This window comes from Rattus norvegicus, chromosome 6 (assembly GCF_021556685.1).
Source record: "Rattus norvegicus strain SHRSP/BbbUtx chromosome 6, alternate assembly SHRSP_T2T, whole genome shotgun sequence".
NCBI lineage: Eukaryota > Metazoa > Chordata > Mammalia > Rodentia > Muridae > Rattus > Rattus norvegicus.
In genome coordinates, this window is record NC_141539.1 from 66,251,163 (window position 1) to 66,267,979 (window position 16,817).

Below are 16,817 nucleotides of genomic sequence, written 5' to 3' on the forward strand. Positions count from 1 at the left end.
AAATATTGACTGGGTTGGCAACCTCACCCCTCAACTTAAGGCTTCTTATCTAATGGAGGTGGACTCTTTAAGTTCCCTCTCCCCACTGTTGGACATTTCATCTAAGGTCACTCCCACTGAGTTCTAAAAGTCTCTCACCTCCCAGGTCTCTGGTACTTTCTAAAGAGTCTCCCTACTTCCCATTCCATGACTTCCATATTTCCATTCATTTTGCTGACTCTGTTCCTCTTTTCCCCTCCCTCCTCCTCTTTCCCAGACAGGTCCCTCCCCCCTTCTGCCTCCCATGACTATTTTCTTCCCCCTTCCAAGTGGGATTGAATCATACTCACTTGACCTGCCTGCTTGTTAAACTTAAGTTCTATGGATGATATCCTAGGTATTCTGAACTTTTTGGCTAATATCCACTTATTGAGTAAATACCATGTATGTCCTTTTGGGCCTGGGTTACCTTGCTCAGGACGATATTTTCTAGTACCATCAATTTGACTGCAAAACTCATGATGTCCTTGTTTTTAATAGTTGAATAGTATTCCATTGTGTAAATGGACCACATTTTCTGTATCTGTTGTTTGTTTGAGGAACATCTGGGTTGTTTCCAGCTTCTGGCTATTAAAAATAAGGCTGTGCTGAACATAGTGGATCATGTATCCTCATGGTATTACGGGGCATTTTTTTTTCAGTATATGCCCAAGAGTGATGTAGCTTGGTCTTCAGTTAGATCTATTTCCAATTTTCTGAGGAGCCGCCAGATTGATTTCTAGAGTTGTACCAATTTTCAATCCCACCAGCAATTTTCTCCACATCCTTGCCAGCATGTGGTTTCACCTGAGTTTTTAAATATTAGCCATCCTGATTGTTTGAAGGTACAATCTCAGGGTCCTTTCGATTCACATTTCCCTGATAACTAAGAACTTTAAATATTTATTTAAGTGCTATTTGAGATTCCTCTATTTTAAAATCTCTTTTTAGATACCCCACTTTTAAGTTGTATTGTTTTTTTGTTGTTGTTTTTTGTTTTTTGTTTTTTTTTTGGTTTGTTTGTTTTTTTTGAGGTTAGCTTCTTGGGTTCTTTATATGTTTTGGATATGAGCCCCCTATCATATGTGGGGTTAGTGAAGACTTTTCCCCCCAATCTATATGTTGCTGATTTGTCCTAGTGACTGTGTTTTTTGCCTTACAGAAGCATTTCAGTTTCATGATGTCCCATTTAGCAATTGTTGATCTTAGAGTCTGAAACATTGAGGATCTATTTAGGAAATATTCACATGTGTCAATGAGTTTGAGGGTCTTTCCTCCTTTCTCTTCTCTTAGATTCACTGTATTTGGTTTTATTCTAACATCCTTGATCCACTTCGATTTGAGCTTTGTGAACGTGATAAATATGGAACGACTTTTGTTTTTCAACTTATGGACTGCCAGTTTAACAGCACCATTTATTGAAGATGCATTCTTTTTCCCATTGTATGTTCTTGGCTTCTCTGTCAAAAATCAAGTGTCCATAAGTGTGTTGGTTTATTTCTGGGTCTTCAATTCTATTCCATTGATTGGCCTGTCAGTCTCTGTACCAACACCATGCAGTTTTTAAATCACTGTTGCTCTGTAGTACAGCTTGAGGTCAGGTTTTGTGATTCCCCCAGAAGTTCTTTTATTGTTAAGAATTGTTTTTGCTGGGCTGGAGAGATGGCTCAGTGGTTAAGAGCACTGACGGCTCTTCCAGAGGTCCTGAGTTCAATTCCCAGCAACCACATGGTGGCTCACAACCATCTGTAATGGGGTCTGATGCCATCTTCTGGTGTGTCTTAGGAGAGCTACAGTGTATAAAATAAATAAATAAATAAATCTTAAAACAAAGAATTGTTTTTGCTATCCTGCAATTTTTTGTTTTTTTTTTCCATATGAAATTGAGAATTTTTCTTTCTATGCCTATGAAGAACTGTTTTGGAATCACGATGGGGATTGTGATGTATGTATAGATTGTTTTTGGTAGATGGCCATTTTACTATGTTAACCCTATCAATCCATGAGCATGGGAGATCTTTGCATTTTCTGAGGTCTTCTTCTATTTCTTTTTTTAGAGACTTGAATTTCTTGTCATACAGAACTTTAACTTATTTGATTAGAGTTACACCAAGATATTTTATACTATTTGTGACTATTGTGAAGGATGTTGCTTCCCTATTTTCCCTTACAGCTCAAAAAATTCTCACTTATAAATTTTTTTAAGATAAACTATGTCAAAAATTAGCTTACATATTCCTTGATATTGAATGCAAATTACTTTGAAAATATGCCTTCAGGTTGACTGTGACTTTAATTTTGATGTATCTGTTACAGTTTTTGCCTGTTACTTCATTTTTCTTTTTCATTTCCTTCAGTGATATGATTCAAACCCAGGGCTACACACATGTTCTAAAGTTTTACTACATTTCCCGCATCCTTTAGTTGCACTCAATTTCACATGACACACATTTTTTTTTGCTTCCTAATATACTTGTATTCTATCTGAAATTCAGTGAAATGAAAAATAAACAATTGTTTAAAATAGTCTCGGGGTAGACTATTTTAAAATATAATGTCTCAGTCTCTTCCTCCCATATGTAAGTCCATAATTTTAAAATCAAAAGCCTCCCCTATTCAAGCCTGTTCTATTTTCTCTACCCTGTTTATTTTTATGTATAATGAATGTTACTATATAGAGACCCTCTATTTTAGTGTGGATTAGAGAACCCCAGTGTTGCAAGATTTTTCTCATGTTATACAAAAATGGTGGTATAAAAGTTATGACAAAGTTTTAATAGAAGAAGCTTCCTTATAGAAAGATTTTTAAAATTGTATAAATGTTTCTTAGTTAAACAAGGCAAGGTTCTTTAAGTTTCTTTCAAGCTTAGGTTACTTGCAAAGCCTTCTTTTTTAAATCCAATGAAAAATGCATTCTTTGCATTCAGAGAGCAGATCGACTATCACTGTTGATGCAGAAGGATATCATTCTCTTCATAACCCGGAATGTCATTGTCTAAATCATGGCACTTATTTTCCTGTTTAAAGAATCTCCTGTGGATGCAATCCTCTTCATTACTGATTGATGACAAACATCAAGGAGGTCTGAATGTTGACTCTATGTATACATGTTTGTCTTGGGTAGCATTCAATGGCCTTAAATTAACAGTTTCTCATCAATGCAAATTTCTTTGTATATTATATGAAGATTTCAGAGATAATATGATTTAATAAATTGATATCACATGCAGATTCACCATAATTGAGAAAAACAGGCATTTAGATTATGTGGTTTTTAAACAATTCTATCTTGTAATGCCTTTACAGATAATATTGTGGTATATCAAAAGACACTATGAAGTTTACATTTCATTTTCAATTCTTCTATGTTTATTAAAGTGTTCTTTTCTTAAAAATATCTCCCTCCAACCTATGAAGAAACTTAATCACAAACATCTACAAGAGGAATTCCTACTTTTTTATCCTCTCAGAGATCCAACTTAAGGCTCTGATAAATCACATTCAGCATAAACAAACTTAATTATTCAGTTTAATATTTCTCAGAAAGATATAACCCAATACTTTTTTTGAGATAATTTGAAATTCAACACACATAAGCATACATAGTATATGGTAAAATTAAGAAAGAATATATATGTATATATCATAGCAATAAGACAAGAATAATTTTATAAGTATAATAAGTATAATAGTAATGTTCAGAAAGAATCTATGTGTGTGTGAAAACTACTTTATGTTAAATATTCTTGTTATGTTTAGAAAAATATTGCATTCTTTCTGAAGATCACATCTTATTGCTATGAATTTAGTAATTGTAAGGAAATAACGGGAGCATGATCTCCATAGTTACTGAAGTTGAAAGATACATGTGAATTATCTCAGCTGAAATAAGTAAGTGACATTTCTCTTTACCTGTATTTAATTGCTGATCAAGCTAAAGTATGAACTTCTGAAAATGCTGCTCTATGCAACATCTGTGCAATCTTTCACTTTAATTAAATTATGTCTGAAAAGGGTCTTTAGGAAAAAACACATAAAGCCCACTTGAGTATTTCCTATAGATTAGACCATGGTGATGACTGGCTTGCTCATGTATTCATTTGGTTCTTATCTAGTTGTATGACATAAGAAAATTCATCCATCAGCACAAAAATTACATAAAAAGATCAGTATGGGCTGAAGAATGAAACATTTATTATCTTACATTCTTTTCACATGTTGGAACCTAGTGGTTGTTGATTTCCCCACTATCTTCTGACAGTCCCATTTATATATTTCTCCACTCAGAGATTTTATAAATATTAAGGAGCAGTGGGAAACCTGGTTGCCCTGCCTCCTTCTCCTTCTTTATAGGGCTCAAGAGCCTCCCGTACAGAGTCAATGATGAGAAAAGTCTCTCTTCATGTTCTCTCCAGAATTTGTTACCTTAGGACGAATGATCATTCAGTTATAACTAGAAGATATTGTCTAATGATGTGCCTAAGCCTATTAAACTTTTCTAGGATGAAGATAGTTACTTAAAATATTTGTTTTGGTACGACATGTGAGAGCTACATATAAGATCACAACATGCACTTAAGTTGCAAAATATCTGTGTCTCACTTAGGGTGTACTCTGGTAGTATTGTGTGCATTTCCATACTCACATTAATCTTATTTCAACTTGGATGGAACCATTGGTACCTCAAAGGTAGGCATTCATGCCTACCATTGCTTACCATTACTTCTGTTTTTATTTTATAGGTTAGAATACTTAGCACAGAAATAATCAGTTGATGCCTCATTTAGAATATTCATTATTTCACCCACCCAAAGTTTCTTGTGTAATATGAATAGATTTATGGACAGAACTGGGCTGATTGATGGAAAGCTTGATCATTGAAATAATCTCCTCACCTTTCCATGTATACTTAATTCATCTCCATATTCATTTAATTATTCCATGTATACTTAATTCATTTCACATATGTTCAATTATCTCCATGGAGTGCCCTTTTATGTGTGCTCTACTTACTTCTTGTTGGGTCTGGCATAGTCATGAATGGAACAATATGACATGATTTTCTGCCCCTGGAACAGAGCCACTTTGGGATGGGCCTCCGTGAGTGTTAATAGTTGTTGTGGGTGTCAGGCTTGTTTGTATAATAATGTACATATTTTCACTTTCCTCCTTCTAGCATTGCCCTCTCTGCCAAGGTTAATGACTCCGTGATAATCAGAGACAGCATGTTTCAGGAGACAAAGGTGTGGCTGATGTCTTAGCAAAATGGTAAACACTTGTACCATCAGGACAGCCCATAAGGCTGTGAGAAATAATGAAAATATAAGATCAAAAATATATAATTTCTTAACTATGCAAAATATAAGAATACAATATGAATTATAAAAAGTACTTCATGAATATAAAAGAACAAAAGCAGCTACACTGAGTTAACATGTCAGACAGATAAGAAGGGAGGAGATAAAGAGATTTAGGAAGTGGTGATCTCAGGAGGTCCCACCAAGATAAGTTTTTGTTGTTGTTGTTGTTGTTGTTGTTGTTGTTGTTGTTGTTGTTATTGCTGTTCTTTATGATTACAAAGGCAGATAGTTTCTAAATTGAAGGTCTGCCTGGAATAGAGAGAATTTAGGTCCATGCCCAGGCATGGTAGAAATGGTAATTTCAGAGCAGGGTCTCAACCAGATAGCTTATATTCTGTGCTTCATAAAGGCAGACAGATCTCTGATTCTTTTGCAATTTTTTTAAAACAACAGTAACAACAACAACAAAAACCTGTGTACTGGCTGTCTCCTAAGAATCAAAGGGCTGCGGTCGTAAGATGTTCATTTATGGGCTAATCAAAAAGAAACCTGGGGTAAAGACTAAATGGATATGTAAAATAATAGACTGGGTTCTTGATCTTCAAGAGATGAGCCATCTAGAGAACTTTTTTTAAAAAATAGCAAGAGAGAAGTGCTTGGAATACTGTTTTGAACAGAACATGGAGAGAAAGCTGTCTGGACGACTAAATAAAAAGTAGCACAGAGAGAAATCAGTCTGGACAACTGACTCAAGCAGAACATAGTTCCTCAACTTGGACTCATAATTTGTCTTTAAGTCCTTTGTTTTACAGCTCTTAAGCAACGTCTCTCAGAACCCCTCACCAAGCTAAGGCTGATCTTTGGCAGTCTCCATGGAATACTTTTCTATATATGCTTAGTGCGTGTCTGTGGGATGCAACAACTCTAGAAAGAAAGATGTTTAGTGAATAAAATTCACATGTAGTACAATATATTGAGCAGAAATAATAATTCTGTTATATTCTTTAAAAATATTTGCATTCTTAATTGTGGCAAAATATATTGCTTTGATTTAACCAAATTATAGCACTTTAATTATCAGATAAGCTTCACTTTAAAAAGGAACTAGAAAAGAGAACCTGTCTTAGTATGTCATAAGCAATTGGATTACAGGTATCATGACTTTCACTCAGTTCTACAGACACAGTCCCAGAAGTTGGCTCTGCAAAGGGGACAGCCTGAGGGCTTACAGAAATTTTTTACTTTTGGGTACATTATCTTTTTGATTGTGCTGCCTTCAGCCTCTTGAGTTGAAAATAGAGACATTAATTCCTAAATTAAGCTGAAGGGGTTTGCAACAATTAATACCTAAATTAAATGGCATTCATCTCATTATGAAAGATGGTTCAATATACCGAAAACCATCAATGTAATCCACTATATAAACAAACTCAAAGATAAAAATCATATGATCATTTCATTAGATGCTAAGACAGCATTTGACAAAATTCAATATCCCTTCATGATAAAAGTCCTGGAATGTGGAAAGCCATGATAGCATTCGCCATTACAAGATGGCGCCAGCTTCCGCTGTGCCCCACGTGGAAAGCCATGATAACATTCGCCATTACAAGATGGCGCTGGCTTCCGCTGCGCCAGTCCAACTTCCTTTCAGGAAACTAGCTGTGTGCGCATGTGCAAGAGTGTGTTCGTGTCAAGTCTTTGCCCACCCCGGGGCCTGCCAGTGAGATCATGGGTAAGCGACCAATCAGGAGTGGACGTGCCGTGCTAGGGTTTTATAAGCAGCGCCTTTCTGGGCCCCGGGTCTCTTCCTCTTCAAGATGCAATAAACACTTTGCTGCAGAAGGATCCTGGTGTCCGCGTGCGTTCTTGCTGGCGAGACGATAGCACAGGACATTTGGTGCCGAAACCCAGAACAAACGCCTCACCATCACCGGCGCCAAGGAGAGCCTCCGCTGGCGGAGAGGGTCCAGAACTGCAGGACGAAAGGTAAGCTCTGAGAGGCATGTTTGGTCTTGATCTCTCTCGTCTCTCTCCCCCATTAGAAGATGCGGTGGAAGCTTTTGTTATCGTTTTGGCAGCGCTCATTCTTACAAAGTACCAGGGGAACATGGTGGGGCCTGCTCCTGCCCCAGGATGCTTTCAAGACCCCACCAAGCCCTCAGGAGACCAGGTAAGGACTCAGGCCAGGTCTACTCTCTTCTTAGACTATGAGACCCCAGTGTCCTTGCAGTGGGCTGGACCACTCCTCTCCTCAGTTACTAGGGCCTCGGTATCCACTAGCCCTTCCACCAGCAGGGATACTGCCCCCTCTACACGCCCTGTAGCTGCCAAGGCCACCGCAGCCTGCTCAGTGGGGAATCCCATATGCTGTAGCTGCTGAAGCCTTAGAGAAGACACAGAGGGCTTTGGTGACCACAGTCAGAAGTCGTGCCTAGAAGATGAGAAATGCCGCCCAACAGTAATAGCAGGACAGGGGGCATTAGAGGAGTTACAGGACAGCATATCAGAAACAGAGCAAGGTGAAAGATTAGAAGCTTTAAGAAGGAAAGGTGCACCTAAGAGGCCCTTCCAAGAACCTTGGATCCGAGGAAGCGAGAGATAAGGGAAAGGACGCCCTGGGAGAGAAATAAGGAGGAGATAAAAGGAACACAGTATTTTGGGAGGAAAATTTTGTCTTTGTGCTTGTAAAAGGTGTGATTATGCTCTGGAAACTTCACAGAGTCATACTGAACAGATTTGATAGAGGTAGACAGCCTGAAACATTTATTCAGGAGAATCAAACAAAAAGATATCTCAATTCTAAACTTTTGTCTTCAGAGTTGTATTTTACAGAGTGTGCCTACTTGGATTCCTGGTCTCAAGCACTTTTAGCTGGGACCAGTCAGGACACATCAGCTACAGCATTAGTTTCATTTTTCCTACCCCCTACCCCCAAAGACATCTCATCGCCCATGCACAGCTTGATGGAGTGAATGTAATTGGGTTGTGAGTGGAAATATTCAGGACTGTGTTTCACTTCCATACCATTTGTGAATGTCAGTCGTGCTGCTCAGATATCCCGTAATATATCTCAGTATCTTACAGGAATTTGGTTTCAACGAGTTGATGGACTAGTCCAGGAATTGAGACAATCCATCGTCCATATCAACTCCACTTGAGTGGATGGTCGCCGTGGAAGTGGTGGGAAAGGGGAAATCCTACCTCACTGCTGACTCCTATTGGAATCTGGGTCCCTTTGGTGGGACACCATCTAGGTTTTTCCCCTCTGTCTATTGTCTGTCCTTGGTGCACCAAGCTCTCCATGTCTGTCAGTTTATGTCTGTGGTTTTTGTTTCTCGTTGTTTAAATGTTTTATGTTTCACGTTCAAAAGAAAAAAATGGTAAAAACATTATCTGCCAGTCGTTCACACCTTGATTTGGTTTTAACTCGTTTCAAAAAAGGAACAAATGAATAAAAAGCAGTTTCAATCAGCCCTTGGAGCCCTGTACCTGTAGCCAGGTGTCTAGGTCAGCTGGAGAAGCTGTCCGGGGGCTGAGCGTCTGCACGGCTGATCTTAAAGGTGCCAACAGCTCCTCAGCTTCTTTGGTACAGGAGCTGATGGCTGTTTCTCTTAGAAAAATACCTGACTTATTATTAGACTTAGCAGGTGACAAGGTGCTTCTCTTAAAATCATAGCTAGAAAAGTAAAAATGGTGCTTGGTCTAAATATTAAAGATATGTGTAGCCTCTTCAATTTTGTTTCTGATTGGTTTTAAATGTATAAATATGCTCTACATGCCTTGGTTATGGACTATTGGCTTTTAAGTTATTGGATATGGTTAAAAAGGTATAATATTGGTAACAGAAAGTTGACATAAAGCTGGTAATTTGTATGGAGTCATTCTAGACAACATGTGGCATGAGCCAACCTAGGGAAACAGGTCTAAATTGAGATAATATTTTTATGGAATTCTTACTCTAGAAACCAGGCTTCTAAAAGAATTTAGGGCAATGTATCTTTGAGGTATCAGAGATCGCACCATCGAGCGTTCATATGTAAGAACTGGCAGTCAAAGAAGAGACTGCAATCTGCATACATCTCTGACGCCAGAGGAAAACACCAAACGCCATCTGGAACCCTGGTGCACGGAGGCTCCCGGAAACGGCGGAACAGATCTTCCTGGTTGCTGCCGCCGCAGAGAGCTCGTAGCCAGCACCCTACGAGCAAACTTGAGCCTCAGGACCACAGGTAAGACCAAGTTTTCTGCTGCAAGAGACCTGCCTGGTGAACTCAGGACACACAGAGGCAGAATTCCTCTAGGACCGGGCACTTCCTGTGTTTACCAGGAGTCCCAAACCCGCGGATCCCGGCCCGCAGCAGCTCTCTGCTCCCAGACCCTGTGGGAGAGAGACCTCACTGCCTCCTCAGGTGGGCACTCATGAGGCTGCAGAGCAGAAGAGACCACCAACACTGCCCACCCCTGCCCACATCCCTGGCCCAAGAAGAAACTGTATATGGCCTCAGAGTTCCCATGGGGGAGGGCCCAAGAGCGGCAGGACCCCTGCGCCTAAGACACCGCCAGAACCTGAAAGGACAGATCAGATAAACAGTTCTGTGCACCCAAATCCCGTGGGAGGGAGAACTAAACCTACAGAGAGGCAGACAAGCCTGGGAAACCAGAAGAGACAGCACTCTGCACACATCTCTGACGCTAGAGGAAAACACCCCATGAGCAAACTTGAGCCTCGGGCCCACAGGTAAGACCAACTTTTCTGTGCAAGTGACCTGCCTGGTGAACTCAAGACACAGGCCCACAGGAACAGCTGAAGACCTGTAGATAAAAAAAACTACACGCCCGAAAGCAGAATACTCTGTCCTCATATCAGTCTGAAAGAAAACAGGAAAACAGGTCTACAGCACTCCTGACCCACAGGCTTGTAGGACAGTCTTGCCACTGTCAGAAATAGCAGAACAAAGTAACACTAGAGATAATCTAATGGCGAGAGGCAAGTGCAGGAACTCAAGCAACAGAAACCAAGACTACATGGCATCATCGGAGCCCAATTCTCCCACCAAAGCAAACAAGGAATATCCAAACACACCAGAAAAGCAAGATCTAGTTTCAAAATCATATTTGATCATGATGCTGGAGGACTTCAAGAAAGACGTGAAGAACTGCCTTAGAGAAGAAGTAGAAGCCTACAGAGAGGAATCGCAAAAATCCCTGAAAGAATTCCAGGAAAACACAATCAAACAGTTGAAGGAATTAAAAATGGAAATAGAAGCAATCAAGAAAGAACACATGGAAACAACTCTGGCTATAGAAAACCAAAAGAAGAGACAAGGAGCTGTAGATACGAGCTTCACCAACAGAATACAAGAGATGGAAGAGAGAATCTCAGGAGCAGAAGATTCCATAGAAATCATTGACTCAACTGTCAAAGATAATGTAAAGCGGGAAAAGCTACTGGTCCAAAACATACAGGAAATCCAGGACTCAATGAGAAGATCAAACCTAAGGATAATAGGTATAGAAGAGAGTGAAGACTCCCAGCTCAAAGGACCAGTAAATATCTTCAACAAAATCATAGAAGAAAACTTCCCTAACCTAAAAAAAGAGATACCCATAGGCATACAAGAAGCCTACAGAACTCCAAATAGATTGGACCAGAAAAGAAACACCTCCCGTCACATAATAGTCAAAACACCAAACGCACAAAATAAAGAAAGAATATTAAAAGCAGTAAGGGGAAAAGGTCAAGTAACATATGAGGGCAGACCTATCAGAATTACACCAGACATTTCGCCAGAAACTATGAACGCCAGAAGATCCTGGATAGATGTCATACAGACCCTAAGAGAACACAAATGCCAGCCCAGGTTACTGTATCCTGCAAAACTATCAATTAACATAGATGGAGAAACCAAGATATTCCGTGACAAAACCAAATTTACACAATATCATTCTACAAATCCAGCACTAGAAAGGATAATAAATGTTAAAGCCAAATATAAGGAGGCAAGCTATACCCTAGAAGAAACAAGAAACTAATCGTCTTGGCAACAAAACAAAGAGAAGAAAAGCACACAAACATAACCTCACATCCAAATATGAATATAACAGGAAGCAATAATCACTATTCCTTAATATCTCTCAACATCGATGGCCTCAACTCCCCAATAAAAAGACGTAGAGTAACAAACTGGATATGCAACGAGGACCCTGCATTCTGCTGCCTACAGGAAACACACCTCAGAGACAAAGACAGACACTACCTCAGAGTGAAAGACTGGAAAGCAACTTTCCAAGCAAATGGTCAGAAGAAAGAAGCTGGAGTAGCCATTCTAATATCAAATAAAATCAATTCTCAACTAAAATTCATCAAAAAAGTAAAGGAAGGACACTTCATATTCATCAAAGGAAAAATCCACCAAGATGAACTCTCAATCCTAAATATCTATGCCCCAAATACAAGGGCACCTACATACGTAAAAGAAACCTTACTAAAGCTCAAAACACACATTGCACCTCACACAATAATAGTGGGAGATTTCAACACACCACTCTCATCAATGGACAGATCATGGAAACAGAAATTAAACAGAGATGTAGACAGACTAAGGGAAGTCATGAGCTAAATGGACTTAACAGATATTTATAGAACATTCTACCCTAAAGCAAAAGGATATACCTTCTTCTCAGCTCTTCATGGTACTTTCTCCAAAATTGACCATATAATTGGTCAAAAAACGGGCCTCAAAAGGTACAGAAAGATAGACATAATCCCATGCGTGCTATCGGACCACCACGGCCTAAAACTGGTCTTCAATAACAATAAGGGAAGAATGCCCACATATACGTGGAATTTGAACAATGATCTATTCAATGATAACCTGGTCAAGGAAGAAATAAAGAAAGAAATTAAAGACTTTTTAGAATTTAATGAAAATGAAGGTACAACATACCCAAACTTATGGGACACGATGAAAGCTGTGCTAAGAGGAAAACTCATAGCACTGAGTGCCTGCAGAAAGAAACAGGAAAGAGCATATGTCAGCAGCTTGACAGCACACCTAAAAGCTCTAGAACAAAAGGAAGCAAATACACCCAGGAGGAGTAGAAGGCAGGAAACAATCAAACTCAGAGCTGAAATCAACCAAGTAGAAACAAAAAGGACCATAGAAAGAATCAACAGAACCAAATGTTGGTTCTTTGAGAAAATCAACAAGATAGATAAACCCTTAGCCAGACTAAGGAGAGGACACAGAGAGTGTGTCCAAATTAACAAAATCAGAAATGAAAAGGGAGTCGTAACTACAGATTCAGAGGAAATTCAAAAAATCATCAGATCTTATTATAAAAGCCTATATTCAACAAAACTTGAAAATCTACAGGAAATGGACAATTTCCTAGACATATACCAGGTACCGAAGTTAAATCAAGAACAGATAAATCAGGTAAACAACCCCATAACTCCTAAGGAAATAGAAGCAGTCATTAAAGTTCTCCCAACCAAAAAGAGCCCAGGTCCAGATGGGTTTAGTGCAGAATTCTATCAGACCTTCATAGAAAACCTCATACCAATATTGTCCAAACTATTCCACAAAATTCAAACAGATGGAGCACTACCGAGTTCCTTCTATGAAGCCACAATTACTCTTATACCTAAACCACACAATGACTCAACAATGAAAGAGAACTTCAGACCAATTTCCCTTATGAATATCGACGCAAAAATACTCTATAAAATTCTGGCAAACCGAATCCAAAAGCACAACAAAACTATCATCCACCATGATCAAGTAGGCTTCATCCCACGCATGCAGAGATGGTTTAATATACGGAAAACCATCAACGTGATCCATTATATAAACAAACTGAAAGAACAGAACCACATGATCATTTCATTAGATGCTGAGAAAGCATTTGACAAAATTCAACACCCCTTCATGATAAAAGTCCTGGAAAGAATAGGAATTCAAGGCCGATACCTAAACATAGTAAAAGCCATATACAGCAAACCAGTTGCTAACATTAAACTAAATGGAGAGAAACTTGAAGCAATCCCACTAAAATCAGGGACTAGACAAGGCTGCCCACTCTCTCCCTACTTATTCAATATAGTTCTTGAAGTTCTAGCCAGAACAATCAGACAACAAAAGGAGATCAAGGGGATACAGATCGGAAATGAAGTGGTCAAAATATCACTATTTGCAGATGATATGATAGCATATTTAAGTGATCCCAAAAGTTCCACCAGAGAACTACTAAAGCTGATAAACAGCTTCAGCAAAGTGGCTGGGTATAAAATTAACTCAAATAAATCAGTAGCCTTCTTCTACACAAAAGAGAAACAAGCCGAGAAAGAAATTAGGGAAACGGCACCCTTCATAATAGACCCAAATAATATAAAGTACCTCGGTGTGACTTTAACCAAGCAAGTAAAAGATTTGTACAATAAGAACTTCAAGACTCTGAAGAAAGAAATTGAAGAAGATCTCAGAAGATGGAAAGATCTCCCATGCTCATGGATTGGCAGGATTAATATAGTAAAAATGGCCATTTTACCAAAAGTGATCTACAGATTCAATGCAATCCCCATCAAAATACCAATCCAATTCTTCAAAGAGTAAGACAGAATAATTTGCAAATTCATCTGGAATAATAAAAGACCCAGGATAGCTAAAACTATCCTCAACAATAAAAGGACTTCAGGGGGAATCACTATCCCTGAACTCAAGCAGTATTACAGAGCAATAGTGATAAAAACTGCATGGTATTGGTATAGAGACAGACAGATCGACCAATGGAACAGAACTGAAGACCCAGAAATGAACCCACACACCTATGGGCACTTGATTTCTGACAAAGGAGCCAAAACCATCAAATGGAAAAAAGACAGCATTTTCAGCAAATGGTGCTGGTTCAACTGGAGGTCAACATGCAGAAGAATGCAGATCGATCCATGCTTATCACCTCGTACAAAGCTTAAGTCCAAGTGGATCAAGGACCTCCACATCAAACCAGATACCCTCAAACTAATAGAAGAAAATCTAGGGTAGCATCTGGAACACATGGGCACTGAAAATAATTTCCTGAACAAAACACCAATGGCTTATGCTCTAAGATCAAGAATCGACAAATGGGATCTCATAAAACTGCTAAACTTCTGTAAGGCAAAGGACACTGGTTAGGACAAACCAGCAACCAACAGATTCGGAAAAGATCTTTTCCAATCCTACAACAGATAGAGGCCTTAAATCCAAAATATACAAAGAACTCAAGATGTTAGACCGCAGCGAGACAAATAACCCTATTAAAAAAGGGGGTTCAGGGTTGGGGATTTAGCTCAGCGGTAAAGCGCTTGCCTGGCAAGTGCAAGGTCCTGGGTTCGATCCCCAGCTCCGAAAAAAAAAAGAAAAAAAAATGCGTTCAGAGCTAAACAAAGAATTCACAGCTGAGGAATGCGGAATTGCTGAGAAACACCTAAAGAAATGTTCAACACCTTTAGTCATGAGGGAAATGCAAATCAAAACAACCCTGAGATTTCACCTCACACCATTGAGAATGACTAAGATCAAAACTCAGGTGACAGCAAATGCTGGCGAGGATGTGGAGAAAGAGGAACACTCCTCCATTTTTGGTGGGATTGCAGACTGCTACAACCATTCTGGAAATCAGTCTGGAGGTTCCTCAGAAAATTGGACATTGAACTGCCTGAGGATCCAGCTATACCTCTCTTGGGCATATACCCAAAAGTTGCCCCAACTTATAAAAAAGACACGTGCTCCAGTATGTTCATCGCAGCCTTATTTATAATAGCCAGAAGCTGGAAAGAACCCAGATGCCCTTCAACAGAGGAATGGATACAGAAAATGTGGTACATCTACACAATGGAATATTACTCAGCTATCAAAAACAATGACTTTATTAAATTCGTAGGCAAATGGTCGGAACTGGAAAATATCATCCTGAGTGAGGTAACCCAATCACAGAAAAACACACATGGAATGCACTCATTGATAAGTGGCTATTAGCCCAAATGCTTGAATTACCCTAGATGCCTTATACAAATGAAACTCAAGACGGATGATCAAAATGTGAATGCTTCACTCCTTCTTTAAAAGGGGAACAAGAATACCCTTGGCAGGGAAGAGAGAGGCAAAGATTAAAACAGACACAGAAGGAACACCCATTCAGAGCCTGCTCCACATGTGGCGCATGCATATACAGCCATCCAACTAGACAAGATGGATGAAGCAAAGAAGTGCAGGCCGACAGGAGACGCATGTAGATCTCTCCTGAGAGACACAGCCAGAATACAGCAAACACAGAGGTGTATGCCAGCAGCAAACCACTGAATTGAGAATAGGACCCCCGTTGAAGGAATCAGAGAAAGAACTGGAAGAGCTTGAAGGGGCTCGAGACCCCATATGTACAACAATGCCAAGCAACCAGAGCTTCCAGGGGCTAAGCCCTTACCTAAAGGCTATACATGGACTGACCCTGGACTCTGACCTCATAGGTAGCAATGAAGATCCTAGTAAGAGCACCAGTGGAAGTGGAAGCCCTGGGTCCTGCTAAGACTGGACCCCCAGTGAACTAGATTTTTTGGGGGAGGGCGAGAAGGGGGGAGGATGGGGAGGGGAACACCCATAGAAAAGGGGAGGGGGATGTTTGCCCGGAAACCAGGAAAGGGAATAACCCTCGAAATGTATATAAGAAATACTCAAGTTAATAAAAAAAAAGAGAGAGAGAGAGAAAAGAAAAAAAAAAGAATTGGCAGTCAAACTTTGTAGCATAAAAGATAGACTTGGGGTGTTTTGGAGACTAGACTTTAGAGGCTAGTTGTTAGAAGTTGAGTTTTGCTTTCCAAAGTTGTGGTTTGCCCTGAAGTTATCTGTATTTTGATGCTAATTCCACTGCCCCAAGAACAGCTGCCTAGTCAAGTACTCAGAACTCAGGTGACTTTCCAAAGTTGTGGTTGTGCTCTGGTGTTACAATTAGAACTTAAAGATTGTGATTAAAGATTGCCAGTGTTACATTGACTAACTCAAAGTTATTTATAATTAAGAAAAAATCAAACAGGTAGAGATCGTTACAGGATTTACGAAGGATTGATGAGGTTTTAGAACTTGTGAGAGCATTACAGCCTATTTGCTTACTCCAACTGCCATTTCAAGATAGATTTAGAGGATGTCCTGGTGATTGTGAGTTTTCATTTCGTGAGCTTGCTTATAATTTTAGAGAGCCCATAAAGTGATATCATTAAAAATTTTACAAAGGAATGGCTAGTAGCCTTATGTTATATAATTTCGTCGCTTCTTCAATGTAAGAAGTTAGAACTTTGAATCTTTCAGTGTATATGGAAAGTTTACTACAAACCTTTGCTCTCAAAATGAGCTTTAATATTTGGGGAGTAGCTGTTACATTACTCCAGAAAAGAATATTTGAAACTAATTTTAAACTTCTAAGGATATGTTAAGTTGGCTAAGTACCTCACCTTACCAAAGG

General features: G+C 39.3%; 1 protein-coding gene across 1 annotated transcript in view; it reads right to left on the reverse strand.

Annotated features, from left to right (window-relative positions):
• Window positions 1-6,761: 6,761 nt before the first annotated feature.
• The window catches only part of LOC148005220 (uncharacterized), a 140,500-nt gene continuing 130,444 nt past the window's right edge, over window positions 6,762-16,817 (reverse strand). The window contains exon 6 of the mRNA XM_087555154.1: window positions 6,762-7,293. Within this exon, the coding sequence (XP_087411280.1) occupies window positions 7,134-7,293 (160 nt within the window). The 3' untranslated portion in view covers window positions 6,762-7,133. The remainder of the gene's footprint in view (window positions 7,294-16,817) is intronic.